The 27576-nt window shown below is 43.2% G+C and overlaps 1 protein-coding gene across 2 annotated transcripts; it reads left to right on the top strand.

Moving 5' to 3' along the window:
* The first annotated feature begins 5 nt into the window (after positions 1-5).
* On the top strand, positions 6-23957 carry YWHAQ (tyrosine 3-monooxygenase/tryptophan 5-monooxygenase activation protein theta). Of its 2 annotated transcripts, none has more exons than XM_066994916.1 (6): positions 6-160; positions 996-1380; positions 17641-17764; positions 20281-20444; positions 20793-20888; positions 21952-23957. In XM_066994916.1, the coding sequence occupies exons 2-6, from the start codon at positions 1087-1089 to the stop codon at positions 22009-22011; spliced, it is 738 nt and encodes a 245-aa protein (XP_066851017.1). In that variant the 5' UTR covers positions 6-160; positions 996-1086; the 3' UTR covers positions 22012-23957. The 2 variants fall into 2 exon arrangements, with proteins under 2 accessions (XP_066851017.1, XP_013028066.1); XM_013172612.3 differs by lacking the exon at positions 6-160 and adding an exon at positions 447-657.
* Positions 23958-27576: the final 3619 nt, after the last annotated feature.

The raw sequence follows: 27576 nt of genomic DNA, 5'->3' as shown, positions 1-27576 counted from the left end.
CGCCGCCCTTCAGCGCTGCCTCCCTCCCTCCCTCCCTGCGTCCCGCCCGCCCGGCCCGGCAGCGGCTCCTTTCTCTCCGCCACCGCCCCGCGCCCGGCAGCCCCGCGGCCGCCGCCCGCCCGGCCCGGCCCGGCCTCGCCTCAGCGCAGCGGCCCCTCAGGTGAGCGCGGCGACCCCGCGGCCGTTGTTGGGGCGCCCGTCGTGAGGCGCCCGTCGTGAGGCGGCCGCCGCCGCCGCCGCCCGGCCCCGCCTCGGCGTCCTCCATTTTGTGAGCGCGGCGCCCAGCGCTCGGCGGCGGCGGGCAGCGGGAGGTGCCGCCCGGCGGCGCCGCCATTTCGCACCCGGCCGGCCCCGCGGCTCCCTGCCCCCCCCCCCGGCGCTCACCGCGGGGCCCCGGCCCTCCCGGAGGGGCTCTTGGGCCCTGCGGGGCGATGCCCGGGGGAAGCGGGGGGGACCCGGCCCTGCCCGGCCCCGCCGCCAGGAGGCGAAGCCGCCCCCGGCCCCGAGGCTGGGCGCTGCCTGGCGGCCACTCTTTGCTCCTTTATTCTTTTTTTTTATTATTCTTTTCCCTCAGGGAACGGCTTTAAGCGAGGCCCGCTTGGCTTGCGGGAATTGGGTAGCCTCCTCAACCTCCTCGATCCCTCTCACGAGGGAAAGGTGAGGGGAAAAAGCCGAGGGAAAGGTGAGGGGAAAAAGCCGAGGGAAAGGTGAGGGGAAAAAGCCCGCCCTGACCAAGCGATGGGTTCTCAGCTCGCTGTGCCTTCCCGAGCCGAGTTTCCCGGCCGTCCTTTCCCTAGCAGTGGGTCCTTGAGACCGCAGCCGCTCCCCTCGGCCCTACGTGGAAGGGCGGGATGATCCCAGCCCATTTCTCCAAGATGGGCAGGGAGACACGCTCCCTGCATTCCTTCTTTTTAGGGCTCTGCAAGGGGTCATACAGTACAACATTCATTAGCATTTGATCCCGGAGTGATGGTCGTTGTCTCTTTTTCTTGCAGGTTTTGAGGTGCGTTCTCTCGTTGGGAGCGTGACGTCCCCAGCTTCTCCTGCCTTCGCTACCATACCTCTCCCGCCCCACTGCCAGCCACCATGGATAAGACCGAGTTGATCCAGAAAGCCAAGCTGGCTGAGCAAGCTGAGCGCTACGATGACATGGCCACCTGCATGAAGGCAGTAACTGAGCAAGGTGCCGAGCTGTCCAACGAGGAGCGCAACCTGCTCTCGGTGGCCTACAAGAACGTAGTGGGGGGGCGGCGCTCTGCCTGGAGGGTCATCTCTAGCATCGAGCAAAAGACAGACACCAGCGACAAGAAGATGCAGCTTATCAAGGACTATCGGGAGAAGGTGGAGTCTGAGCTCAGGTCCATCTGCACCACTGTGCTGGTGAGTGGGGATTTTTTTCTCTTCTGTTTTTTTGAGAGAAAGAAATAGGATTCGTGTATGGTGCTTTGTGAGGAGTAAGACTGGGAACTTGACTGGGGAATATGTGAAGTGTAAGGCCGGGGTAGGGGAAGTCAGTGCAGTAACTTCTGCAACTGTTACATGTGTTACCGTGAGGAAGGAGATCGTCTCCACCATGCTATGGGTGCCATATGTGCGGAGGTATTTGAGATATGTTCAGTTGCGTGTGAGATCCATTTTAGTTGGAGCAATCCATATGCAGTGTTGCACTAGGTTACCGCAGAGATGCTGAGAATTTAGGCTTGTGCCTGTTTGCTGTGGCTGCTTAGGTATTCATAAGATAAGATTAAAAAAAAAAAATTAGAATTACCTGAAGAAGTAAAGGGCTGAGCTAATAACTTGTTAAAAGCATCGTGCTCACTTCATATACTATTTCATGTGAGGAAAAACACTCTTCATGGGGTCTTTAAGAGACACTTTAGGATTGGGGTTTTTGTGTGTGCGTGTGTGTATATATAGTGATTTTATGGAGTAAGACATCTTCACTGGAAATGAGAAGGAATGTGTAGAAATTGGCTTTGTCAGATTCAAGTTGATTTCTGAGGGGTTCTTCAAGATGAATTTGCAGTAGTCGTGGACTAATGTAAAACTAAGGTTTGAAGACTGGTGTAACAGACCTGAGCGTGCACCAAAGCCCAGGAATAAATATGTACAAGCAGCAGAATTCCACATGCTAATGATAGTGAAAGCCGTATTGCAGTGCAGCAGGAGTGGTACAGACCTGTGTCAGCAGTGTGGAGGGTGCTGGACCCTGTTCTGCATGACCAGGGCGTTCTGGCTGCAGGAAGCTGCACGTGTGTAATGCAGTAGTAATTGCATGGCAGACCATCTTCAGTGGTTTGCTCCTCTTAGTTTAAAAAAATGTAATTTTTTTTATATCTAGTATTGCAACCATGAGAACAGGAAGAAGCAAGTCTTTAAGGAAATCAATAAGTTTTGAGGTAAATGTATCCTAAATTGGGCTAGGAGACCTGAATTGAAATTCGACTGGTTTGGAAGTAGCTGAATTTGCTTCTTGATTTATGTTCTGGCTCGTGTACAAGGGGTGCTCTGGATTGTGTTGAAAATACCTGTATGCTTCCTTGTGGGCTGCCACCTGGATTTTTCTCTAAATCAGTCAACGTGAGTTGCCTTTGCTTGAAAATTATTTGGAGATAGATTAGTTTAACGAATCAGCTGAGTTAATTCCTGAACGTATTTAAGAATCCCCATCTTTCAGAGAAGCTGTTCTACAGTTCTGGGCGTAGCTACGTTGCAAAAACTTCACCTTTGTGAAAATTATGCAACTTCTCACAGGAAATGAGAATCAGTGCCCCACACAAGATTCACACTAGATGGAGTGTGGTAGGGTGTCAGTGTGTATGCTGTTGTCATTCGTCTCAATCTCCTTTGGATTCACTTGGGAACCACGTCCTGGGGCCTGGCCGTAAAGCTCATTCTTCAGGCTGTTCAATCTCCCTCTGTCCTTCTGCTAGGTAATAGTTCTTAGGAGGAGGTTGTGCACAAAATCTCGTCGCTGTGCCATCCTAACAAGGAGCTTGTGCTTCTGGGGGGAGAGGGAATGCCTCTGAGCGATAAAGGCAGTGAGCCGTATCACCCAGTGGCTATGCTGAAATATTCAGCCGTATCAAAGGGTGTACGGCAGGTGGCTTGGGAGCTGTGCTAACACAGACATTTAATGTCAGGAAAGCAAGCTCTTCCTGTCCTAGCTGACTTCTTCTCTACATTCTAGTCTTTTTCCCCCGTTACCAGCCGTGGCCTGGTTGGCAGCTTCATCCTTTCCTCCTTGCCTGGAAGGCTGCAGGAAGTAGTGAAGACAAACCTCCAAATCAGCATGCCTTTCCTGCTGTGCCCTGCTGGCAAAGGTGTGCCGCCTCTGCTGGGAGGGGATGACAGTTTGCTACTGCAAGCCTTCACGTTGTTACTTTCCCTTTGAGCACCGTGTGCAGTTCTGTGCTCCTTCTTTCCTCCTCCGTCTACCTACTGCTCCTACGATCCGTGAGTCAGCAAGAGAGAGGCTGAAATGTGCAGGCACCACAAAAGATGGGTCTCTTAAGGCTGAGCCACAGAGTGCTTTTGACTCCTTCTTCTTTGAATGGTAATTCCTTATTTACTAATCCTGTAGTAACTGCTGCCAGCTCTTTAGATCTGCAAACTTGACTCTCAAGGATCCTTCCTTAGTTCTAGGAAGGCAGCTAAACTGAAGCAACTGCTGGCAAATAGCATGGAAAGGTTGCTTGTCAGCTGCAGTATTTGAATTTAGCAAGGGTGGATGTTGGGTGGAGTGTGGCTGCTGTTAGTCATACTACTAGCAGTTTTTTTCAAAAGTTTTTTTTTTTTTGCTTACTGGTGTGGCACAGCTTTTCAAAACGAAGTCTCTCTGCTGTTGTAGAAACCTTCATTTAGAAATACTTGTGCTGGTGTTACGAGATCCTTCTGATTATTGATTAAAAAAGCAGTAACTGTGAATCTACAATTATTTTTTTTCCTGTAAAGAGTGCCTCAAACTAATTAAAGGCACTATTTTAGGCCGTGGTTTGATAAGGAACTTAAATTCCATCACCACTAGAATATAGCCATCCAAAATTAGGTTGATATATATATATACATAATATGTGCATAATATATACCTGTGTGCACATATGCATAACTACATATTTACTAATTATGTAATGAGAGCACGCTCAGTGGTCATGGTAAGATATTCCATCTGATGCCAAGCAGTGGAGACGTTTCTTTAATTGTCTGCCTTGCGAGTAGCAGCCGATGTGATCTCAGTGCTTTCAACTGCTCATTGTATGACTGGTCTTTCAAGTGAGAGTGGCTCTTTAATGAAGAAATGGTATGACTGTCAAACAACCTGCATGAAGTGCTTTATTTGAAAGGTACGCTAGCAGGTTTTATTGAAGTTCCTGTATTGATTGACTAATTCTTCGGTAATGTAGAGAATTAATATTGAATTGTCCCTTAAGAATCACGGTCCACATTGTTCTTGAAGCTCTATTGTTCCTGGGTAAATAAATAGGTTGGCAACTTTACTTTTTTCAAGGTACAGATGAACTAGGTTGCTTCATACGCTCTGAGAACAAAGTTCACATTCCCTTAAGTTCTGTGAGTGGTCTGAGGCAGGGATACTAGATGTAAAAGGGATGGATGTGCCAACAGCTTGTGCATGATTAATGAAAAAATGTATGAAACTTGGAACAAAGAATGTATAATACCAGGCTGATGCTTTATTTTGTGGATACCCCATGACATTAGTGACTTCACATTTTCCAAAAGGGGTAACTTTTGAAGGGGAGCCCCTGTGGGGATGCAGAGAGGGACTGGTTTGAAAACCTCAGTCCCTTTGCACATCAATAGCTGGCTAAATGTTCAAGTTCCTTCATTCTTTAGGTAGAACTAGTACGGTGGAAAAAAGACACCAACCCTTGACTGGAAGCAGTTCACCCTCCACCTGCAACGTGGGGTTTTCTTCCATTGTGCTCAGCATGTTGCATATGGTCAATGTCTTGGTCCCAGTGTGGTTTGGGCTCTTCATGGAGCAATAGAAATTGAGATTTGATGACTATGTGCTTATGGTTTAAAACTTGGAGAAGATGCAGTGGCTAAAGTTTTATTAAGGCTTGGAAACAGCTGTGTGTTTACTCCTCATGTCTCTAGCTGAAACTCAAAAGGTTTTTGATCTGCTTTTAAATTTCTGCAGGATAGCTACATATATGAGGTTCTCTTTGTTGTTTTCAAACTTTTTTTTTTAGGATATCCTCTGCAAAAAGTCTTATGTAGCACTGTCAGACCCAGTATTCCTGGAAATGAGCGAGTGCACTGTGAGCTTCTAGAAATGGACTTGCAGTAACATTACCCGTGCTCAGGACACTTTTCTGTGCCCCATGGTGGTGTCCGCAATAGTCTTGAGCTGTAAGGTCTATCTTATTTCAATTTTTACTGTCTTAAGGTTGAGAGGATGCTTGTAAATGTTTGATCTTCAGTGAGATTGCAGGGCTGATTGTCGAAAGCCCGGCGCAGCGTATTGCTCTTGCCAGCTCCCCTTTCCTTCCTTCCTTCCTTCCTCCTCCCCCCAAGGTTGCAGTGCTGTTAATACTTCTGCTTTGTGTAATTAAAAGACTAAGTGCTAATAATAAGGGTGAAATCTATATCCATTTCTTGTTTTACCCCCTTTGTAGATCTCTTCTAGAGTTAATCCCTTTAATTAAAAAGTCAAAAATCAAACCACATATTAGAAAAGGCTGCTTTTGACGTGACCTTCAACAGCACAACTTCAGAGCTTCATTGGAAATGGAGCTGGTGTTCTCGTGCAGAAGCCAACAGACTCCTTATGTGAACTAAAATACCTGATGTTGGATGATGAATACGCTTTGAACATAAGCTTCTTCTTCACCACTGTTACCTTTGACCTACAAAAAAGTGAAATCTTGACTTTTATTTTATATGTAGTAGTCTGTTAGGTTGAGTAAGTGTGAGCTTTGGGCTACGATGTGAACAATTCCGAATTCCGTGTCCTGTCAGTTAATCCTCTTTCTCTGCTTGCCTATTCTACATGAACTGCCAAAATGTAAGCAGCAATCCATAATGTTGTAGAGGTGAAACTGGCAGCTGAGTAAAAGGATATTAGAGTCTTTTGATGCCGGGGACGATGCAGGATGCAGTTTTGTTCCGAAGATCAGATACACTAACCACTGAACTTAATGCTACTTTTGGACTCGAATTAGTTGTCCCCATAGTAGTTGGGACAGCGTCTCAAGCAGTTTTCTGCCTTCTTTAAATTAAAGCAAATGCTGTTGACTCATCCTCATTAAGTAACTGACTAAAAAACTAGCTACTTCATGGCTCAAAGCCAGCCCGTAGATTGGGAACACTGCTTTTTGGCAAATGCACAATTGCGGAGTTAGCATTAAATGAATGTTTTAAGTTCAGATCGTGAATTCTAAATTTAACTTATTCATAGTTGTTCCTTGTATTGTGACATTTTTTTTCCCTTTGTTAGAATCTGTTGCTGGAGTACTATGCTTCCCTGGGAGGAAAACTGAATCCACCTCTAGGAAGGTTACAGAAATAAAGCCTAGGATGCACTGAGGTTCTTGAAGCAGCTGAAAACTGTTAGAGCCCAACTAAAAATAGTTCCAGGAATTAAGGTGGTAGCTGAGGCCTCCATCGCACGCAGTCATCACTTGCTGCATGCCCCCCACACCCTCCACCGAGATGCTGAATTTCTAAAATACATCGAAGTGGTGAAAGATACGAGATAAATGGCTGCAAGGTATCCTGTCTGAGGTTCTGAAAACTTGTGCCTCTATTTGTGCATGCAGTGTCACTTCCTTTGTCAGAAGCTACTGGGGTGAGTTTAGATCACTGATTTGATATGCATGGTTATAGCAATCTTGAGACCGGGGTTAATTAATGTCTGGTGAAGGTTGGAAAGCATGAAAGTCAGCTTGTCTGTTCTTAAAAGTTTTGAGAAGTGATCAGCACCACTTCTGCAAAGTCACGCCTGCCAACAGCTCTGAAAGACCTCTCCTGAATGTTATCATCCTGTGAGAAGCAGGATGTGGAGTAATTGAAAATAGGAAATCATACTGCTAATGCAGGTGACCCAACTGTTGAAAGTAGGGCAGCCAAAGCTTCATCCATATCCAGTGTCAGATCCATTTTTTAATGAGGTTAAGCTATAAATTAACTAGCATGGCTGTAGTCGAGGCTATTAAAGCTTTGTTTGTACTGTACCGCAGTCTACTTGCACGTTGAGAATTATTAAACTTGGTGGAGGTCATTTATCGCCTTGGTGGCCTTGAACAAATAAGATGTACTCACTAGCTAGTACTGGACAACCAAGGCACAAATTTATTCTGTTGATGCAGTGATGCTTTTAACACACTTTTTAAAATGACTATCATGATTACCTGCCAGCCAGGAAAGATGCCAGTAAGACAACTACATTAGGTAATGATACAGTGGATGTCTTTCTGAAGTAAAAAGAAGTCTGTATATTGAAGAGACAGGACAGGACCCTGGACTTCTGTGCTCAGCAGTGGGGAGTATCAGGCATTCGGAGGGAGGCAGTGAGGAAAACTGAGGGGCAGGGATGGTAAGAAGTCCGTGGATGTACTTTCTTCATGAGTTGGCTAGGTGGAGGTGTTTGTTAATGAGTTATATTCTCTTATTTGTGTAGATCTTGTTCCTTCTTTCACATTACACTCCTGGTCTTTGAGCCTGATGGGCTTACTGCCCCTAGATGTTACTTGCTGTTAGTGTTCAAGTGCTTTTGAATTTAACAGCAAACACAAAGCTAATTTTATCAGAGGCTAACTAGCTAAGGTACATACACTGTTCTCGAACGCTTGTGGCACCTAATTTCACACAACTACACTGAGTTCATGGGTCTGGTGTTTCCAGGTTCCTCCTCATTCTTCCTGTGTCCCAGGAAGCCAGAGCCAGTATCAGAATGCTCCAGCGGAGCACGCAGCTGTCTTGTGAGCTTGTAACTTGCTAATTCACTTCATACAGCTGAAGAACAGTTTGTGTGAACTGGGCACCATAGACATAGCAGGCACTAAAAATAATTAAAGTGCTGAGTTTCATGTCCTGTGGTTCTGCGCGCCCAGCGAAACGTACGAGGCGTAAAGACCTGTGAACTGGGAGGTCCTGAATTAGCTGTAATCTTGCTTGTGCCTTGTGCTTAATTTGTAAAAGGAATGAAGTATTTGAGTTCCCAATTTCTGACCTTGAGGAAGGTCTTTACCTTGCTCTGGTGATCTTTGTCTGGTCTTTAATACATACAGCCCATCTGCTGAGGCAGTTGGGTATAGGAACCACGGTAGGCTCTGGAAACAGAAAGCTCTTTTGGCTCTGTTACTAAATTTTCCAAATACGCTGGATACTGCTTTATCAGGCTGACACCCTCGTATTTCCTGCATAAAACTTCTTCAGGAAGTTTTTATGTTGAACACTCTTTGCAAAATTCTTGTAAGCAGAAATTGTCTTGAAGTGGAAGCAAGCAGGCAGGGCCTGAGCACCAAAGTCAAGGTTCACTTGCCGTGGGAACTTGTTACAACAAGGTTATCTGGAAAGTTGGCTTTTAGCTCTCAGTCTTAGAGGATAGGCTTCGTAGCTGGAGCTTGTCTGTTTTGTGGAATAACATATTACTGGCATGTTGCTGATAAGCCAAATGAAAAAAAAATGTATGTATTTTTGTTTCCTTCAAGTTAATATAAAGCTGAACAGCATAAAAGGCTTTTCCAGCAGCATAAAATAATGGGAGGGAAGCACATCTAAATTTTATTACATTTCTGGATTTTGGTCATAAGAAGCCTCTGATCTAGGGCTCCCAAACAGCAGAACTGAAGCAAGTCAAACTTGGATTGCTACTCTACAGGGTTCATTTGATAGCATGAAAGGCTGGCTTTAAAAACGAGATACTCAGGAGCAACTTAAACCCCGCTAGCTCCTGCTTGCTGTTGTTCATTTTGAGAATTTAGTCTTGTATTTCAGTAAGTTCGGAGCTTCTGTAGCTGCAAAGCACAAACATTTTTTAAATACAGATTTCAAACAGACTTGGACTGCTTGATTCCATTGTATTATGGGAGTTGACAAATGGAGGACGCTGGAAAAAACTTTTAGGTGGTCAGGGTTCTGAAGGGAAGGACTTGTCAGTGATACGTGTTTGCTAAGGGGAAAATAGCACTTGAAGTATTTGGAGGAATTAGAAATCTGGAAAACGCAATCATGAAAGAATGCTAGAATCAATTTGAGATAAATCTGTCGGATACTAAAAAAATTTCCTGAAAGCTTTGGCTGTGCTGTACAGCTGTTATTTCAGCAAAAACTGAAATTATTGAAAAATGGCTTTTTTTTTTTGAAGACTCATTCCTACATTTGGCAGGAGGAGAACTGGAAAACTTTAGACCTCTTCCATAAAATCTTGAATAATCCTTGGACTTCGGGTTGTTGGTTTTGTGTGATGAAAATCTATAGAAAGGAGAAGTTGCATTTCCACACGCTTCTAGTTCCTGGCTTACGTAGTTCTTTGGGGACCGTCTAACTTCTTGTTTTAGGAGGAATGTAAGCACTGAACGTAAATGCTGGATGAAATGAATCTTGGCCCCAGGTGGGAGTAGTGTGGGCAGGCGTGCTGCTGCAGCTGAAGCTTCCAATGCATCTGCTAAGTGGGATTCCAGATCCTTTGTTCAGGGCCAGTCCCAAATAATGACTGCCAGTTTTGAAAACTATGTAGACAAATACTCGGAACCAAATGGAAAAGGTGAATTAGATCACCCTCCCCGTTTCTGTGGCAGGTATGCGTGCCTCTGCTCTCAGCAGTGCTTTTGTCAGGTTGTCTTAAGCCATCGTAAGGCCAGGGCATAGGAAAGGCACAGACACGTCTTAACATAAAAACAGAAATACTCATGTCTTAGGAGGTCTGCTGGAAAACCATTCAATGTTCTCCCAAAAGGAGTCAGTGCATAGAGCTCGAATCCAGAAGGATGAAGAGCTTACTTCTGCTGAATTACGGGTTTGAAAGTAAAGTGATGGTGCTCTTGCAGCGGGGGACTCTCCCTTTCCTGTCGAGAAACCAACTGGTGAATGTTAAAACACACCTGGGTTGCAGTGAGTCACTCTGTGGACTTTGGAATGACTGATTTCGACTTGAAACAGTCGAGGAGCCTTAATACCAATTTACTAGGTGATTAAAACAGGCAGTCATTTGTGAGTACAAGCATTACTGAAAGGGCTGAGCCTGCGCTGATGGTGGGTGATGTCAAACGGCTTGGAACACCCGATATTTGGACTGCTTGAACTTGCAGGTGATAATTGTCTTAGGGGAATGTAGCGGTCTGAGCCGTGTCACCAACTTCTTAGCTTTATTTTTTTTGAGTGCAGTTGGTAGAAACCAGTTCCCTGTGTGCTGCTTATAGGTGCCTTTCCTCACATTGGATGGGCTTTGAGAAATGCTTCAGGCTGGAGGCTTTTTCCAGCTATTTTGTATGTTGTAGACCTGGCTGAATTTATGTAGTGTCACACACTTCACATGGCATGTCTGTTGGCTTCGAGCTGCTTGTCTTCCAGCTGAGACTGAGTGTGGTGTTGAATCCATGTTCGGAGTGGTGAGTTAACCTGCTGGAAAAATAAAGTGGTGTTGACATGCGATCTGCACGCCAGTTCCTTTTTTAAGGTACCTTGCATCAAAAATAGATTTTTTTTGAAACAGTTTCTTCGCTGGCATGTGACCAGTTGGCTTGGTGGGATTTGGCCAGTGAGCCTCTGCTGTTACAGGCAAGTGCACCACTAAGTAATGAGATCCTTGCTCTCACCTGTGTAACATCTGTTCTGGTGGCTAGCTTCAATACTTACAATAAATAAAAGCTTAAAGAAAGTTGAGTGTCAGCTTGGGAAGAGAAGGAATGCCTTGGAAGCACTAATAAACTGAACCTAGGCTCTGAAAGACCTCTGAAAATAGGTACTCCGGACCGGTAGCACCTCTGCTGGCAGAGCTGAAGAAGGTTTGGCCAGCAGAGAAGTTGTGAGCAGCTGAAGTTGAAGCTGGTCTCTTTTTATTCCATGGGGTTGGACTTTTTCCATCATGGTGTTGGGTTAGGAAGGAGGAATACCAAGTTTTTAATAGTATATGCACAGATACTGATGAGTTTATTTTTCTGACAAAGATTGTCCAATTTTGTTGGATTTTCTTTTCTGTAAATGATTTTTTTGTCATACTAGTCAAAGCCTAGCACAGAATTTAGTCTTAAATTGCTAAAACATGAAAATACAAATTGCATCCCCACAAACTATTATCATATTTACTTCTAAAGAACAGCATTTATAATCACATGCCCAAGAGATGGCAGTGGAATAAGTTTTAAATAACTTGAAGTAAGATGCATGGGTGAAAGAATGTTGCTGAAGCGGTCCTACTTGAAAAATGGAGCTTTATTTAAACTTTATTCACAAAACCCTGTGCCAGGGTTTTGAACATCAGCATGCTTCTTCCTAAAGATCAGGCAGCAACTTAAGCAGTTTATTTTTGGAAGCAGACTTTTGGGGGATGTCGCTACTTAAGATGTCTTTCTGATGGAGCAAAAGCAATGATGTACCACGCCAAGTTGGTGATAAAAGGCAATGCAGATCTCTCTGTTAAATAACTTGGGGATGGTGATGTCGATGCTTGTGACGGGCTTAGGTCATGTCTCGGTGGTGGCATCGTAAATATTTTGAGTTAGGAATTTAGTTTACCACGCTGAGAACTTCTTCTGAAGGTGCCTAGGCGCACGATAACTTGGTAACTTCAGCTTGCTTTGAAAAATAGACCTTAAACTACTTGTGATCAGTAGCTAATCTCTGGAGCTGATCTGGTTCGTGTTCATCCTCTGGTACTGAACTGGGGAACGTGAAGAATGTAGATATTAGTCAATGGCATTGGGATATATGTGTACGTTTATATTGATGGATTTCAGAAAGTCACGTATTAGGTGATGCAAGCGCTGGAGGCAGTGAATGTTTCAATGTAGTACACAAGAATATATTTTCTAAAACTCATCTGTGCTGTCAAGTCAAGATCTGTTACAGCCACGGATGTGGGAAGAGAGAAGTACAGATCAAATAGCAGGAACTATTTCTCTGCCACTTGAACACGCCACTCAGTTAAGCTGTACAGAAGGTATTTAGTGAGTGTTGTGGTTGAACTTGATGTTTCAGTTGGGCTTGCCTTTAAAACAGAGTTGGTCTGGGGTACGGGTGATGTTCCTGAACACCAGGCAACAGAAAACATGTGGAGTGTGGATGGTATATGAATTGTAGGGCTGTGTGTGTGGTGCATGTAAGGAAAGGCTGACTGGGTGCACACACAACAAATAATTACGAAGGAGCTGTCTTGAGGGAGCTGCTTTGTCTATCTCAGGTACTCCAAGTAGAGATACGGCTGGCATATTCCTTCAGGGCTTGCTCTTCACAAAGCTGAAATGATAAGGAAGTGATGAGAGCAGATGAACTCAATGTTTCTGGCTCAGGTGAGTCGCAATGGCCTGATGCTGTGACACTGTTAAACATTGTTATTGCTTAAGCAGGGAGGGAATAGATAGTAAAAAAGGGTATCGGTTGGGAAGGAGCAAAAAGGAGAACTGGAGAAGGATGGATGGAAAAATGCAATTGAAATGCAATTTTCTCTTGGCATGGAAAGGAATGAGTCCCCCGATGGGGGGGAGAGAATGTCACAATGAATTTCAGCTTTAAGGGGGGAAGAAGGGGGCTGTTGCCAGGTTCCTGGCTGGCTTCTTCAGGGAACTGTTCCAGGGACCAGTAGCTCATGTTGCTGGCATCTCTTTAAGAAACAAATAAAGCCACCCTTCCGTAGGAGGGAGAAGGTACGTCGTCTATGGGAATGCAGTGATAGTGGGAGGGAAAGTGTTAGCACATTGCAAAGGTAGAAGTGAATTAGGACATGTAAGCAACACAAATGGGGAGGGAGAGGGGAGATCTTGTCCCAACACGAGAGGACCAGCGTGCCACTTGAGAAGAACATCGCAATATCAAGGAAGCGGCAGATACCGGCAACAAATTGTCACCATGCAAACCTACTCCAGTGCAGTGACGCTGAAAACAAACGGTCTGATTTGAGAACAGACTTCTGACTCCCGCTGCTTCGTGCTGCTCGTGGTTCTGAGTCGCCCAGCAGCAGGGCAGGCTGGTGGCAGACAGCTCAGGTGCAGCTCGAGCATCGTGTGGCTTTTCATGGAAGTATCTAAGGCACCTTTCGCTTCATAGAGCAGGTAACTGCTGGTTGGTCAGGCCTCGATTTAGAAGGTGCTAAGAGCAATCGCAGATCTTAATCGTGGTGGCAACTGTATTTTGGTATATAATTTTCTAACCCACCTAAAATAAGATGGGCACATTTGTTTTATATGAAGGCAGACTGCCGTGATACGAAACTGTCAGAATCATACCTGTGGGAGTGCCTGACTCTGTCTTCAGGTAAAATTTTTCACAAGAAATTGAGGTGGCTGAGGTCTCCCTCATTGTTCAGACTACCAGTTTCCATTTTTCCTATTATAAAGATGCGAGTTCGTGACTGATTGCTGTCTGATGGAAAGGCAGAAACCCCCGAGCGGGGGAAGATAAAGAACGGATGTAGGAAACCTTGAGTTTTCTTGGCTATTACTGATTGCAGCAGTGTCGAGGACTGTCTGACAGTCCTGATAAATGATAGAAAATCATTTATCTTACCCTGCATATCTACTGTCACTGCCCCACCAACGTTTTCCATTTATTAGAGGGGAGGGTGAGATGGATGGTGAGACATGACAGTGATATCCTGAGATGAATGGCTCACTAAGTCTACCAAATATATTATAGATTTGAAACAGTCTGCATGGATAAATCAGCTTTGCTCAGTCTGGTTTTATTTTCTTTTGCATCCTACATGATTGATAAACAAGAAATCTTGTTCCATTTAAGGCTGTTTTAAAAAGGAAGAAGAAAAAAGGCGCAAATCTGGAACTAAGATGCTCTGCCCTAGCTGATAGAGGCACAGAGCTCTTACCAAGGGGTTGTGGTAAGGATTTAGGAGGCCCTAGAGATGAATTGGGAGTGGGAGCTGCTGTCTGGGCAGCTCCGCTCCTCCAGCTGAAGAGCACGTAGGAAATCCATGTATGTAACCCGCTCTTTGCTGTCTGAGAAACTGCAGTTCATTCCAAGCGGCAGCTTTTTTCTGAAAGATCCTTGGACGTCTGCACAGAATCAGCAGTTTTCAGACGTGCATGGTGCAGGCAGCACTTCGAGGATGCACCAACACACTGTATGTATCCCTCCGTAAGGCTCCCCTACCATCAAGGGAATCAACAGCTCCTCCAAACGTAGCGTTGCCCACAAACTCACCTTGTGTGTGCTCAGCTCCTGTGTCTGGGTCATTGATAAAGGCACCGAAGAGAGCTGGCCCTAAAAGTGAGTGCTGGGGAGCACCACTGGTGTCTGGCCACCAGCCTGACGCAGCCCCGTTTCCTACAGCTTAGAACCTCACCCTCCAGCGAGCTGCTTGCCCATCGTGTCGTGTACCTGTCAGCTGTGTACTGGGCGTTTTGTGCGGAAGGATACTGTAAGAGGCAATACCAAAAGCTTTCCTAAAACCCCAAAAACTGACATCTCCTCTCTTCCATTCATCCACCAGGTAGGTAACCTTTCCACAGAGGGATATGAAGTTAAGAAGGCCTGACTTTCCCTTCCTGAACCCGTGTTGCTCGAGTGATGACTGCATTGTCTTTCAAGTCTTTTTCAATAACTCAGAATAATCTTCTCCATACCTTTACCAGGCACTGAAGGGAGACTGACAGGCCTGTAATTACTCGCGTTCTCTTTCTTGCCCTTCTTGAATAACATTTGTCAGCTTCCAGTCAACTGGAACCTCTCCAGATTCCCAAGACCATTGGCAAATAACTGAGGGATGTCTCAGAGTAATATTGGCTAACTCCTTCTGTACCCTGGGATGAGTCTTATCAGGCCACATAGACTTGTGTGCATTCAGCAGCAGCAAATCCTGCACAAGTTCTGTGCCAGCGGGAGCTTATCCCTCCCGTGCTTGTCATCTTCCAGCCCAGGGCCCATCACGGGTGTTAAAGATGGAGGCAAAGAAGGCATTACATGTCTCTGGACCCCACTGACCTCAAAACCAGATTCCCAGGGCACTTCACGAAATAGTTCCTTGAGCAGCCTAAAGCCTTCTGTCCCCAAATCCAAGGTGGCAGCTCTGCTGACAGGTTTTTTCCCCTATCACCAAAGAGTTTAAACTTGAGCATTTCCTGATTGCTGCGTCCAAGACAGCCACCAGTCATCGCTTCACCCGCAAGACTTTCTCTGTTTCCAAGCAGGTCTAGGAGGACACCTTTCTTAGTCAGCTCCCTCGATACCTCTATCAAAAAATTATCTTCAGCGTGCTTCTGGAGCTTCCTGGACCTGAGCAGGGAGTGAGCTGACCCTTCTTGTTCCTCTTGTTGATCCCTCACAGGGCACGCGCTGGTGTTAGCACATTTCTAGTGAAATTGTGGAGCAGAGTGGAAGCTGTCACCAGCACGTCATCCCTCAAATATTGTCCTGCCATCCATGGCTTATCTCGAATAAGCCTACTTTTATCCCCTTTCCCCTTCAAACCTCTTTTAAAACTCTTTCACTCAGTCCTGCTAACTCATGAGAAAAAATCCTTCTCCCCCGTTGAGAACGGTGAATCCCCGCAGGCCCCAACGAGCCTGGTGTCACATAGATCATCCCTCGGATGGAAAACCCCAAATTCTGTTGGTGGCACCAGCCTTGGAGCTTGAAAAGCTGCGTCCGCCCACTTCGTTTCATTTCCTTCCCTATTTCTGGAAGGAGAGGAAAATACTACCTGCATTCCTGATCCCTTCGCCAATCTCCCCAAGGCTCTGAAGTTTCTTTCGGTGACTTTTGGACTTAGCATGGTGATTTTTTTTCACTACCCTTGTGAAGAAGAAAGAACAGGATAATCTGAGGGCTGAACCAGGCTAGGAAGCTTCCTAGTAGCGTCCCTACCCTGAGCCCAGGGAGGCAGCAAGCTTCCCCCCGAAAGATGGGTGCGATCAGTGGATCGCTGCATCGCCACCTCAGATTTCACAACTGTTTTGTGGCTGGTGCAGACATCTATCTGAGGAGAAAAGCGTCAGGAAAACAGCGAGGCAGAGACAAAACGTGAAGCTTTTCTCGCTGCAGAAACCTGTAGGGTGGGAATAACTCATTGTAAGATGTGGATGACTCACGCGAAATAACAGTATTAATACGTGGTTGTACCAGCCATCTGCCTACACCGCCTTAATTCTTGTTTTGAAACACAGCTCAGGTTTTGCTGCTGCTTCCAGAACACCAATGAGCTGTGCTGCTCGGTACCTTTGTGCAAGCCCTTGCGTACACCCCACTGTGAAATGTGGAATTTGTGTAACTTTTTATATGTTTATATTGTATAACTTTTTTTAGTTGGTGTCTAGTCTTTGGCAGTGTTTTTCTACGGAGGCTTCTATCCCAAATTCACACCTTTTCAGTAGTGCTACAGTTACAAGTTGATTTTTTTTCCCCTAGAAGCTTACAGTTCCTTGAACTTAAACGGTACCTCCGTACTGCTTTGTGTCTGGCTACGTGTTCCTGTAAGAAACCTCTTACTAGCCACAGCCTGCAAGCTTTGTGGAAACTTTCTGCTGCTTTTATGACCTGTTTATTTTCCAAGTAACTGAATGCAGATCTTTATCACTTAAATTCTTAGTGTAAAGCTGCTCTGGGTATTGTGGGGCTGCCTAGAGCGTGTTGGAGCTCATTGGCATCTCTTGTAAGTTCCAGAGAGCGTGGCTGCGCTGGGGTAATGAGGTAGGTAAAAATCCCTGGGGCTTGGGGACAAGGAGGTCAGCCAGAAAATGTTCTCCCCGTCAGTTCTCTGAAGCACCTGAGAGCCGAGTACTGCTGTGGCTGGGGGAAAATCCGACACTTCTGCTTCCCTCCTCTTCCACCCCTACCTTGCAAAGGCTGGCCTTGCAGAGAGCCTTCCCTCATCTTGCTGGAGGCTGGCAAACCTGGCCCTGGCCGCCAGGAAGGAGAGCTGAGGGCAAGAGGAGCAGCGTGAGCGAGCGGTGGCCCAGGATGGTGCTGGAGAGCAGGGCGCAGAAGCGAGGGCTGTGCCTCCCTGTGCTGCTTGTGGCGGGGCTGGCTGCGGGGAGGCGGCTCAGAGGTGCTTTCTTGCAAGTCTGAATGCAGCTTTTACAGAAGATGGCATGGTTGTTCTTCGTAATTCTTTTTTTCCTGTGAAGTAGAATGAATTCTTATTTATAATAGCTTTGACAATTAATGCATAGGGTTTCATTTTTCCAGTAAAAGCTTACTCATTTCAAACAGTGGTTTCAGAATTCTCGTTTTAAAAACATTCTTGAAACTATATGCCAGTAAACCTTGTCTGTTACTTTTTCTGCAGTCTGATCATTATAATATAGTATCTAGCTTTGTGGATTTGCGCGGTTTGTTTAAATGGCTTATCTAAAATGCTCTTTAAACTCTTCCCTTTCCCTCCCCCTCTTAATTTGTAGCCAATATGAGGCCATCCAAAGTTACTGAAGAGAAGAAAAATAAATTGAACTTGGTTTCAGTGTAGTTTGTAATAAGCTCATGTTGTCCGTTTCTTTTTTTCTTCAGGAGCTGTTGGACAAATATTTAATAGCTAATGCAACTAATCCAGAGAGCAAGGTATTCTACCTGAAGATGAAGGGAGACTATTTCCGATACCTTGCTGAAGTTGCCTGTGGTGATGACAGAAAACGTAAGTACCTTGTGATCTGCAGGTCTTCAATAGTTAATGACCTTCTGTTCTGAGCCACAGGGGAGGGAACAAATGAAATACACATGTCAATATCTTCGTCTGAATTTGTGAAAGTTAGCAGCGTGGGGACAGGCTGTGTTTGAGTGGGGATCTCCAAATGTTCGCGTAGATAGAAGTAAGAATAGACCTTAAACGTGGGATTCAAGGGAATTTTGGCTGGTGTTCTTGCCATCTACCCTAAACTTCTGGATGGTTGTCTAACAGCATTTATTTAGAGCTTCTGGAAATCAATTTAGGTAAAAGTCTGTGAACATACTGGATGTTGGCTGGTTGTAATTCTTTATTAAAATAAAGTTGTTGAGGAAGAGTTCTCTAACAATTTTTTCACTACTTAAATGAGTCAAGTCCTGTCTATAAATTGTAACCGTTAAAGTGTGAGGCAGACTCTATTGTAGTCCTTTGACTAAGATTATAAATAAGTAACCATTACTAGCTCAGTATAACCTGGAAAAAGTGTGAGCTCACTTGGAAGTTGCTGGCAGGGATAACGCACCCCTGTAATTTTAGTTTGCCCTTTTGGACCAAGCAGAAAAGGCCTGGAAAACGTCCCAGCTGGTAGTGTCATTTGATATTGGGCATCCTAAAAATGCGGTTGGAACATGTGCATAGGTGGTCTGAAGTAACTCAAAGCTCTTCTGGGGAGTTTTTTAATTCTATGTTGAGGATGTGTTGAATTAACTATCAGAATTATCTTGCTAGGTGCCAGGCACTGTTGAGATGTTTAAAAACTCATGGTACGGCATAAGCTAGGGATGTCTTTTTGTGTAAAAAAGCAAAATTAGTCCTGGAGCGATGCTGTGGCACAGAAAGGAGATAGATGGTTGGGAGCTGGCAGAGCTCTGAAGTGGCTGTCCCTTTGAGTTGGGCATGGCAGGCATCTGACAGTGTTGGCTAGTTTAAACTGCTTGAATTGCAAAGTGGGAAGATAGAGCTGACTGTCACTTAAAGAAAGGCTTTGTTTCCTTGTATTGTAAGAGGATTGAAGTTGAAAGATGAAAATACAGAAAACAGAGTGAAAAGTCTTTGCATTAATGAATTGCTTTCAGAAATTTCTAACCTTTTGCCTTACTTAAATGACACCAGCAGGCCCGAGTCTGAAAGCCAAAGCCAAGTTGTCTTTTAAAATAGCTTTTAAAAAAAAAAAAAAAAATTCTTTTTAAAATAGAAAAATAGTCTTTTCCTTTTGTCTCAAGCAAGAGTTAAAAACCTTTGGCTGTCTAAGCAGAGAAATACCAGCTTATCTTGGCTGAAAAGACCGCACGTAAAGTGATACGGGTGCTGATACGGGTGCTTACTGGAGAAGAGGGACTGATTGATAACCTTATTAGTGGATTTTGGTGCTTTCCATTTGAAGAGCTTGTGTTACACGCTTTGCCATGTGTATGCTTTGTGCTTGCCTTTTGCAAGTTTCCCTGAGTTTTACTGCAAGCTTTTCTGATGCCCCATTTGTAAGCATCTGTTTGTTTTTTCTGCTTAAAATATGTCTTTATGTACTTAAGCTAATTTATTTCCTGTGTTTACTAGGCTTTTTGCCTTTATCTCGTTTTAAACAAATTAATAGTTCATTAATGTGTATTACATTGTAAATATTGAAAACTTCACTCTTATGAATACTTAACAGATTTTAATTACAAAACTACTTTTTTAATAATATTTTTTAGAGCACTTAAGGTGCTGTTCCTCAGAGAACTGGATTCTGAGTTCTGAGACTAGCTCTTCATGTGCTCCAGTCTATTTTCATTTGGCAGGCACGTTTAGTGCTACTGTTGGCCCTTTTGGTTGTCTTCCAGAAGAGAATCCTTACTAGACTGTGTATTGCTCCCAGTGTGTCTACTTTGCCCCGTTAACCTCTTTTCTCTGTGGCATTTCTCCAAGTTAATCTGGGTACGACCTTGTTTTTTTATCTTGACCTCCTACTTCTCTCCACCCAATTTCTGAAGGCAGATTTTTCAGGAGCACGCAGTCTGTGTCTCCTAGACTTCCTCACAAAGAGGTAGTGCTGCACAAACAGCTGCCTTCTTTATGCTACGTGCCCAACTCACACACGAGCATCCTATGAAGGGAATGAAGCAAGATCTCTGTAGGAAAAAATGTACAATTTTAATAACTGAAGATTGCATTGAATCAAAGGCTATAGGTTTGTATGTCAAGCTGAGGTACTGTAGTAATTTTTGATGTTTGTGTTTACCAACTTTTGTGTGTTTATCTGTCTTTTGGATACTGGTGCTCTGCAGTAGCTTAATCTGCCCCCTGTGGTTTGTCAGTGTGGTAGCTCTACTTAAAATGGGTTTCAAGTTATTGCCATGGTTTAAGGAAGAGGAGGCTTAAATGGAGGACTATTTAGTCTCCTGCTAAGGGAGTACTTTAAATGGTTATACCTTTTTAAAAAAAAAAACAACAAATTACTGCTATTACAACCCTACCTAATAGTGAAATGTTTCTCCTTCTTTCAACAGAAACAATAGAAAACTCACAGGGAGCTTATCAGGAGGCGTTCGATATCAGCAAGAAGGAGATGCAACCAACACATCCAATTCGCTTGGGTCTAGCTCTTAACTTCTCTGTATTTTATTATGAGATTCTCAACAATCCTGAGCTTGCCTGCACACTGGCAAAGACAGTAAGTTGCTTTTTTCTTCTAAGCCCGGGGCAGTAGAAAAGAGTTTTTGCTTAAAATAATCTGAATGATGACTTCCTAGAGTTTATGCAGGAAATGACCCTATTTAATGTATCTGGTTTCCAAGCTCATGTTGTTAATGGAATTAAAGGGGTATGAGCAGGCTGTTTTTTACAGTGTGACTTAAATTTTAAGCCGCACTGCCTTTATGCCTCATTATAAAATTGACCAATTCATCACTAATTTCTAATGTTACACTTTTCTTTTAAAGCTGCCTTTACTGGTAAACTTAACTTCTGTTTTTTTAATGATCAGTCAATAGAGAGACTTAATTGCTCTTCATTGTTCCAGGCGTTTGATGAGGCCATTGCAGAACTCGATACACTGAACGAAGACTCATACAAAGACAGTACTCTCATCATGCAGTTGCTTAGAGACAACCTAACAGTGAGTTGAATTTTTATGTGCTATTTATTCTGTAGCCGTATAATTGCTTAAACTGAATTTGTGATGAAACGAAAACATTCAGCACAAAACACAGCACTGATTCTAGCTATTTACCCTGGTGTACCTTTTCAACTTACTCTGCATTCAAACTAAGTTATGATGTCAGCAACTACATGCTGTGTCATGCAGAGTGACCTTATGGATAGTTCATACTTTTAATTTTTTTCTAGCCTTTTCAATGAAGGGGGAAAAGTGCGTTCTCAGCTATTTTAACATACAAAATAGGACAAGGAGTCCAGAAATAGTAGTTAGTGAGAATCCCCAACAGATCACAAAAAACTTCTTAACTGGTACCTCAGAAACAAAATGTCTTCACTTTTGTACATCCAGTGTGGCTTATATTAGTCAGTTTCCAGATTTCTTCATTAAAAGAAAAGGCCTGAAATTTCAGTATATTAAAGATAAAATGAGTTTGAGTATCATTGTAATGATCAGCTGTTTAAGAAAAGTGCCTAATGGAACCACTAGGCTCTTAAAATATGTAACGAAGGCAATTTTATAGAGAATATCCTGTCTGTGAATATTTGCTGTACTTGAAATTGCAGCAACATTTATAATTTTGCAATAGCCCTTCAGTAGAAATGTCTTTATTAGCATTGTAAAATGCTTTACTTCATTAACCGAAATGGCACTCTCTTAGGATCCAGACCTCTGCTTTTGAAATGAGTGTTATTCAGGAAGCTGTCATTAGGAGTTGTTGAATGATCTAGCATTAACGTTGTACCGTGCTATTAAGCACAAAAGCCTGGACTTGAGAACGATGCCTGTTCTGCCTTTAATACCTGAGGGGCAGAGCTGGTTGTGCCCTCTGCATGGGGACCCATTTCCAATTGCCTCTCCCGAAGCAAGTACTGGAAGCTGGGATTCTGCGGCTCCAGTGCGCTGATACTTGCAGAGATCCTTACATCTAATTGATATTTTTTTCTGTACAGTTAATAGTTGTCCCTCTTTGGAAGTAAATCTCCACTTCCAAAAGCTGACGCTGCTCTTCTTTTCTTTCTAGTTATGGACATCAGACAGTGCAGGAGAAGAATGTGATGCTGCAGAAGGTGCAGAAAACTAAACTGCACACGGGATGTCATTCTCCCTTTCCTTCTCAAGAAACCTTTTTACACGTCTCCATTCCTTATAGCTCCACTTGGATTTCCTATAGCAAAGAAAACCCATCCATGTGTATGGAAATCAATTTATAGTCTTTTCACACTGCAGCTTTGGGAAAACTCCATTCCTTGATTTGTGTTTGTCCTGGCCTTCCTGGTGTGCGGTTACTGCTGTAGAAAAGTATTAATAGCTTCATTTCATATAAACATAAGTAACTTCCAAACACTTATGTAGCGGACTAAAGTGTACCTGGTATTTAAAAACAAATCTGAACCAGTTCCTGCCAGTTGACTGTGTTTTATATTACAGTAAGATATGGAAATGTAGTTAATTGCAACTAAAGAGTGTTCCACATAGCTTTTAATTCTCCACATTCCCTTCTTATTATGCAGGGTTTCCTTCCCATAATTGACTTCCACATGCTACTGTGTATTCTTTTCGGTAGAGATGCAGAAGTATCAGGCCAGACAAAATTGAGCATTTCTAGTTTGAAAATTTATACAGGAAGCAAATCAATTTGTAATGTAATGCAGGAGCTTGCGTGTTTGAAAACAGGGGCTACTCTTAATTTTCAGTTGCTGCTGTTTAAGTTGATATCCCTTCCCAATAAAAGTTCACTTACACTCCTGCCTTTGTAGTTCTGGTATTCACTTGACTATGTATTAGAAGCAGCATGTTACTGCCGGAGTACAGGCAGTGCTTTTTGGCAGACTAAAGTGCATGTCATTTCTTAATACACTGGAATGGGAAAACCAATTGAAGTTCACATGTCCAAGTATAAAATTTAGTACTTTTCCATGCAGGTTTGTGCACATGTGAGAAGGTGTCAAGTTTGTCCAGTGATTGTTATTTAGAGAGTTCGGACCACTATTGTGTGTTGCTAATCATTGATTGTAGTCCCAAAAAAGCCTTGTGAAAATGTTATGCCCTCTGTAACAGCAAAGTAACATTAAATAAAATTACATTTTATAAACCACTTACTGTTGACTTGTAACAATTCCATGTAATTGCCTAAGGGCTAAAGTTAAGTATCTTGTGCTAGAAGTCGTTCTCAAATATAGTGCATACTTGTAAAAAGTCTGCTCTCAAACTCATGTCATGTTTGAACAATTTGCATTTTTGAAAATATCCTGGATAACTTTCTGTAGTTAATCTGACATGTGGACTTCTCAATAACTAAATCTACTTGAGCTAATGGCTTCACCTTATTAATGACCTAAGGAAAAAAAAATAGCCAATTTCTTGTTCTTCTTCCCTGGATTGCAAATCCTATCACCTAAATTATGCCTTTTTTGTAATCTCTTGAAATTCTCTGATCTGTCCCCCCATTTTTTTCAATGATGGTCATCATTATTGTTACGGTATTTCAGATACACTATTAGGAATGCCAAGGAATCTGTCCTCTAGCTCATTAGCTTGTGTGCTGCCACATCATAACCTGCTTTCTGTTGTTCTTAGACTGCTTTTAGTGTTACTGTTTCCCCAATTTTTGGAGCTTTTTGCAATAATGGATTGCTCTGCCTATGTTTTTTTCTTTTTTTTTCTAGCTCACTTAAGTTTTTTTCTAAACCTCTACCTCTTAGTTCCCCATGTTGGTGGGTTTTTGAAAATATTTAACTCCTGTTAGTGTCCTGGCTAGACAGGATATGACGTTATGAAAAAGGACATACTGCTAGTCCATGTAGATTTCTGATGGTACATCTTCCACCTTCCATGTGTTTTGTTCATTCTTTTCAGTGTGCACAATGAGTATTCCGACAATAAAACTGTTCAGATTATGTATGCTTCAACTGACATGCATTGCTTTTTGAAACAAATGTATCAGTTCCATTTTCTTCATGCAGTCACTTTGAATTGCTGTCAAAGTATTGTGTGGCAGGATTCTACATAAACTCATATGCTTCTTAATCGGTGTTTTGGTTTCATAATTTCTTTCCCTCCCCCATGCATCTCTTATTGATCCTTTGTTCCTTAAAGGTTTTTAACTGCTAAGTGCTCTCATTCTCCTGGAAAAATGTTTCAGTGCATACATGCTAGCAGTCAGTTTTATCTGCTCATTTACGAGTTTGCTTTCGTCGCTGTCTCAGCATATGTTGCATTGTCAGCTGGCACACTGCTTTTTCTTTCTTTCCTTGTGCAACTGGCCGAGTGAGTTGTCAGTGTTTGTTACGGGACTGCTATCTGGGCCTAAATTTATTAGCTAAATTTATTAAATGCTCCTTCTACTGTCTGTCAAGATGGGCAAATTGTAGCTGTTTTGTCTATTGCATCTCCATTTTGTACAAAAGATACATGTTGAAACTGCAGCATCAGCTCTTTTAATAATGCTGAATGCAGTACCGTTGTCTCTCGTACTGTTACTTCCACAAGGCAACAAAAGGTATAGGGGAATAGGATGATGATACAAAAAAATAATGGACTATAATTTCCTAAATGCCTTTGGAAAGTCCCCTGTCCACATCCCTCCCCCAGGTAAGTTCCATTATTAGTGTAACACCCAGGCTAATTAAGCATATTCATGGGGTATTAGGGCTTCCAGTTCCAGGAGATAATTTGCACTTAGGTGCTGCCCCACCTCCCCCAAGAGGACATGCCCTACAGCCTAGGAAACGCTGGACAGAGTAACACATCAAATCCTGAGCCATGTTTATTCTTTGCAAGGCACGTGGACAACTGAAAACATCCAAGACTCCTTGGTAAAATAGTTGTCTTGCTAAAGATGTGATGATCATCTGCTGAAGATAGTTGTATACAGTGAATCTTATGGGGCAGGGTTTCTGTTTTGATCTCTCCAAAGGATTTCACGCTAGTATGTTAATCATCTCAACTTATTTCTTAGTATTTTCAGAGTACTATGGAAAAAAATGAGCTCTAGAGTTCCTAACTCCTCTGCCAGGTGGGTGATGGTGGTAAGGATGGTACTCCACTTGAATCCATTTTTTCTATTCAGGTATTTGTGCTATAATTCAGTTCATCAGCAAAACAGGGAGACTGATGTTTCTCAAGTTCTTTGTTGAAAATAGTAATATCAACAGATGAACTGTTTTCTCTCCTAGTCTAGTTTAGTATTCTTACTGGTGTGATACCAGGCTATTGGTTATGCTAGAAGATAAATTATTTTATGGTTGTGTAAAACAAATACAGCACACACTACTTAGCTACGTTGCTTCAGGTGACTAGAAATTAGGTGAACATACAGAATGTGTCCGTGATTTAACTGGTAATGTGGTTTTCAAGTGTGGGCTACACAGCCGAAGTAATATCCTAATGATATCTGAGAATTGTCTGCCACCTAAAATTTTCATCTGCACAGAATTCCTTGTCAAACCAAGAGTGCAGATTTGTTGGTAAAACTTCATATATAAGAAAAGTGCAAACCTGAAATTTATTCCCAACACTACTGAAAAACTACAAACTCGAAATCCCGCTTCTACAATGAAATCCCAGATTTCTGTAACAAGAACTAACTGCCTTCTTTTGTGTAAGCGTAGCCAGATGACGTGACCGCTGGAAGCTTCAGCAATTACAGCTTGGCCAGCTTTCAGCTGAATAAAATGCCAGTGTGGGAAGGGTGAAATGTTAGTACCAGCCCTGGATGACTGCCACGATATTTTCCACTACACTGTGAAGACTCTGACTTCATAGAGGTATGCCACCTAGCCTTTGTGCCAGGATCTGGGAACTGATAGAGAGACATAAGTACACATCTGATAATGAAGTGTGGCCTCCAACTATGTGACTGAGTGATTCAAAATTTCAATTTCTGTATATGAAAACTTGTTTAAGGCAAGTGTGTCTCTAGCGTGCTATCTGTGATCTGACATCAGCGTAAGAATCATCTGAGCTAGAGATTCTGTAAATGCCATTAGAAGTGGCTCATAAGCTCTTCTATTACAAATGATATTCTCAGTTGTCCAGTCCCCATACTTAGTTAAATCCTCATTCCTTCTGTTGTGGTCATTGTTATTGTGAAATCCCCCTAGGTCTGCAAACAAAAGGATAGTTTGAAAATTTGCTGGGGCTGAGGATTGCCCTTTTTTTTTTTTTCCTCATTTTCTTCAGTTCTGTCTTCAAATGAATGTATGGCTGCTGACTGTGTTGTTGCTGAGCAGATGCTGGGTCTTTCAGGATTGTCATAAATCTGTTGGGAAACAATAACAGGGGCTTGTTGTGGTCATGGAAGAGAAGGAGGAAAAGGAGGGGGAGAAAGAGATGTTTTGTTTCTGTACTCTGAGCTACTTAAACTGTGCTCTCCAAGGAAAACCAATGTTATAAACAGAACAATGAAATTTGGTCTCAGCAGTGACAGTATCAAAGCTGTACATAATGACATTTTTCACATAACTCAGTCTTTCAAAAGTATTTGGGGCATCAATTAGACATACCATAGCCTGGGTAGCGCAAAATGCCTTAAATTTGCTCATTTAAGTTCTGTGAGGAGAACCTGAAGTATTTCCTAACCTGAAGAATTTATGCCTGCAATTGTCTGAACTTGTAAACTGGGAGGCAACTGGATCTTTTGGGGCTGTGGAATAAGACTTGTGTCAGTGCTATTTCATAGAAATGGCTCTGTCATCTCTTCTGAGAAATCCGGGCTGCCATTAAAAATGCTTTTTGTTAGTGTAACTTCCATTGGCTTAAATGTATAGATGGTTTCAATTTGTTAGCTAATTTGGTAAATCCTACTCGGAATCAATGGTCTGAACAAGATCTTACTATCTGACTTAAAGATTTCAGTAGCTGGTGAACTTTACAGGTGAATTAAGCGATGAATAATGTTAGAATGAATCAATTGAAATACAGAACCCCAAGAACATAACTCGGTTTGTATAGATCAGGTCTTTGGCGTAGGGTTTTATGCAGACACCGTTGATAATAGCTTTAGGTCTATCATAGCAAAATGCATCCTCCTGCTGAGGTTTCTCGTGCATGTGTGTATATAAATGTGTTAATATTTAGCTGTGCCTGAAGTAAATGTTAATGCCTGGTCAGTGTTCTGTCAAGTGGAAAGTTGGTTACTGTCATGGTCGTTGGCTGTTAAGCTCTGCGCGAGGGGTGGATGGTGGTTTTATCACTGGGGATCAGGAGGAGCTTCTCAATGAGTACCTAAACTTCTGTAGGGATGCTCCTGTACAGTGCTGTTACAGCTAAAGGCAATCTGACTCCATGTTTTTGCTATTCTATCACGTCCCTTTCCTCAATTTTTATCTGGTCTTTGATGGTTTCAGTAAACTCAGTGGGAGACAAAGCGATGTTTTTGTTAGTCCCAGCCTAATTAGTAACTTTCAAGGACCTGGAGCAAAGGCTGGGTGTGCTGTGTAGTCAGGGGAGAGGTGCTGTCTTTGTGGCACTGCTGGGTCTTCACCTCTTGCACCTTCAAGATACCTACAGGAGGGGATGGTCTCGGAGCCAGGTGTGTAGGAGCCTGGATGGGGAGAAGGGATGGCGAAATGATCACTACTGAAAGTACGTGGTAAGACATGAGAGGGAACTACCTGTAGATCAGGCTAATACTGACTGCTAACAT

This window comes from Anser cygnoides, chromosome 3 (genome assembly GCF_040182565.1).
Source record: "Anser cygnoides isolate HZ-2024a breed goose chromosome 3, Taihu_goose_T2T_genome, whole genome shotgun sequence".
NCBI lineage: Eukaryota > Metazoa > Chordata > Aves > Anseriformes > Anatidae > Anser > Anser cygnoides.
The sequence above is the reverse complement of the archived record's forward strand: the minus strand, read 5'-3'. Positions and strand labels throughout refer to the sequence as shown.

Excerpts from the sequence above, each read along its gene's own strand:
- YWHAQ (XM_066994916.1), top strand. The coding sequence starts at position 1,087 with ATGGATAAGACCGAGTTGATCCAGAAAGCCAAGCTGGCTGAGCAAGCT. Across the intron at positions 1,381-17,640 it reads CCATCTGCACCACTGTGCTG|GAGCTGTTGGACAAATATTT; the intron begins GTGAGTGGGGAT and ends TTTTTTCTTCAG. Across the intron at positions 20,889-21,951 it reads TGCTTAGAGACAACCTAACA|TTATGGACATCAGACAGTGC; the intron begins GTGAGTTGAATT and ends TTTTCTTTCTAG.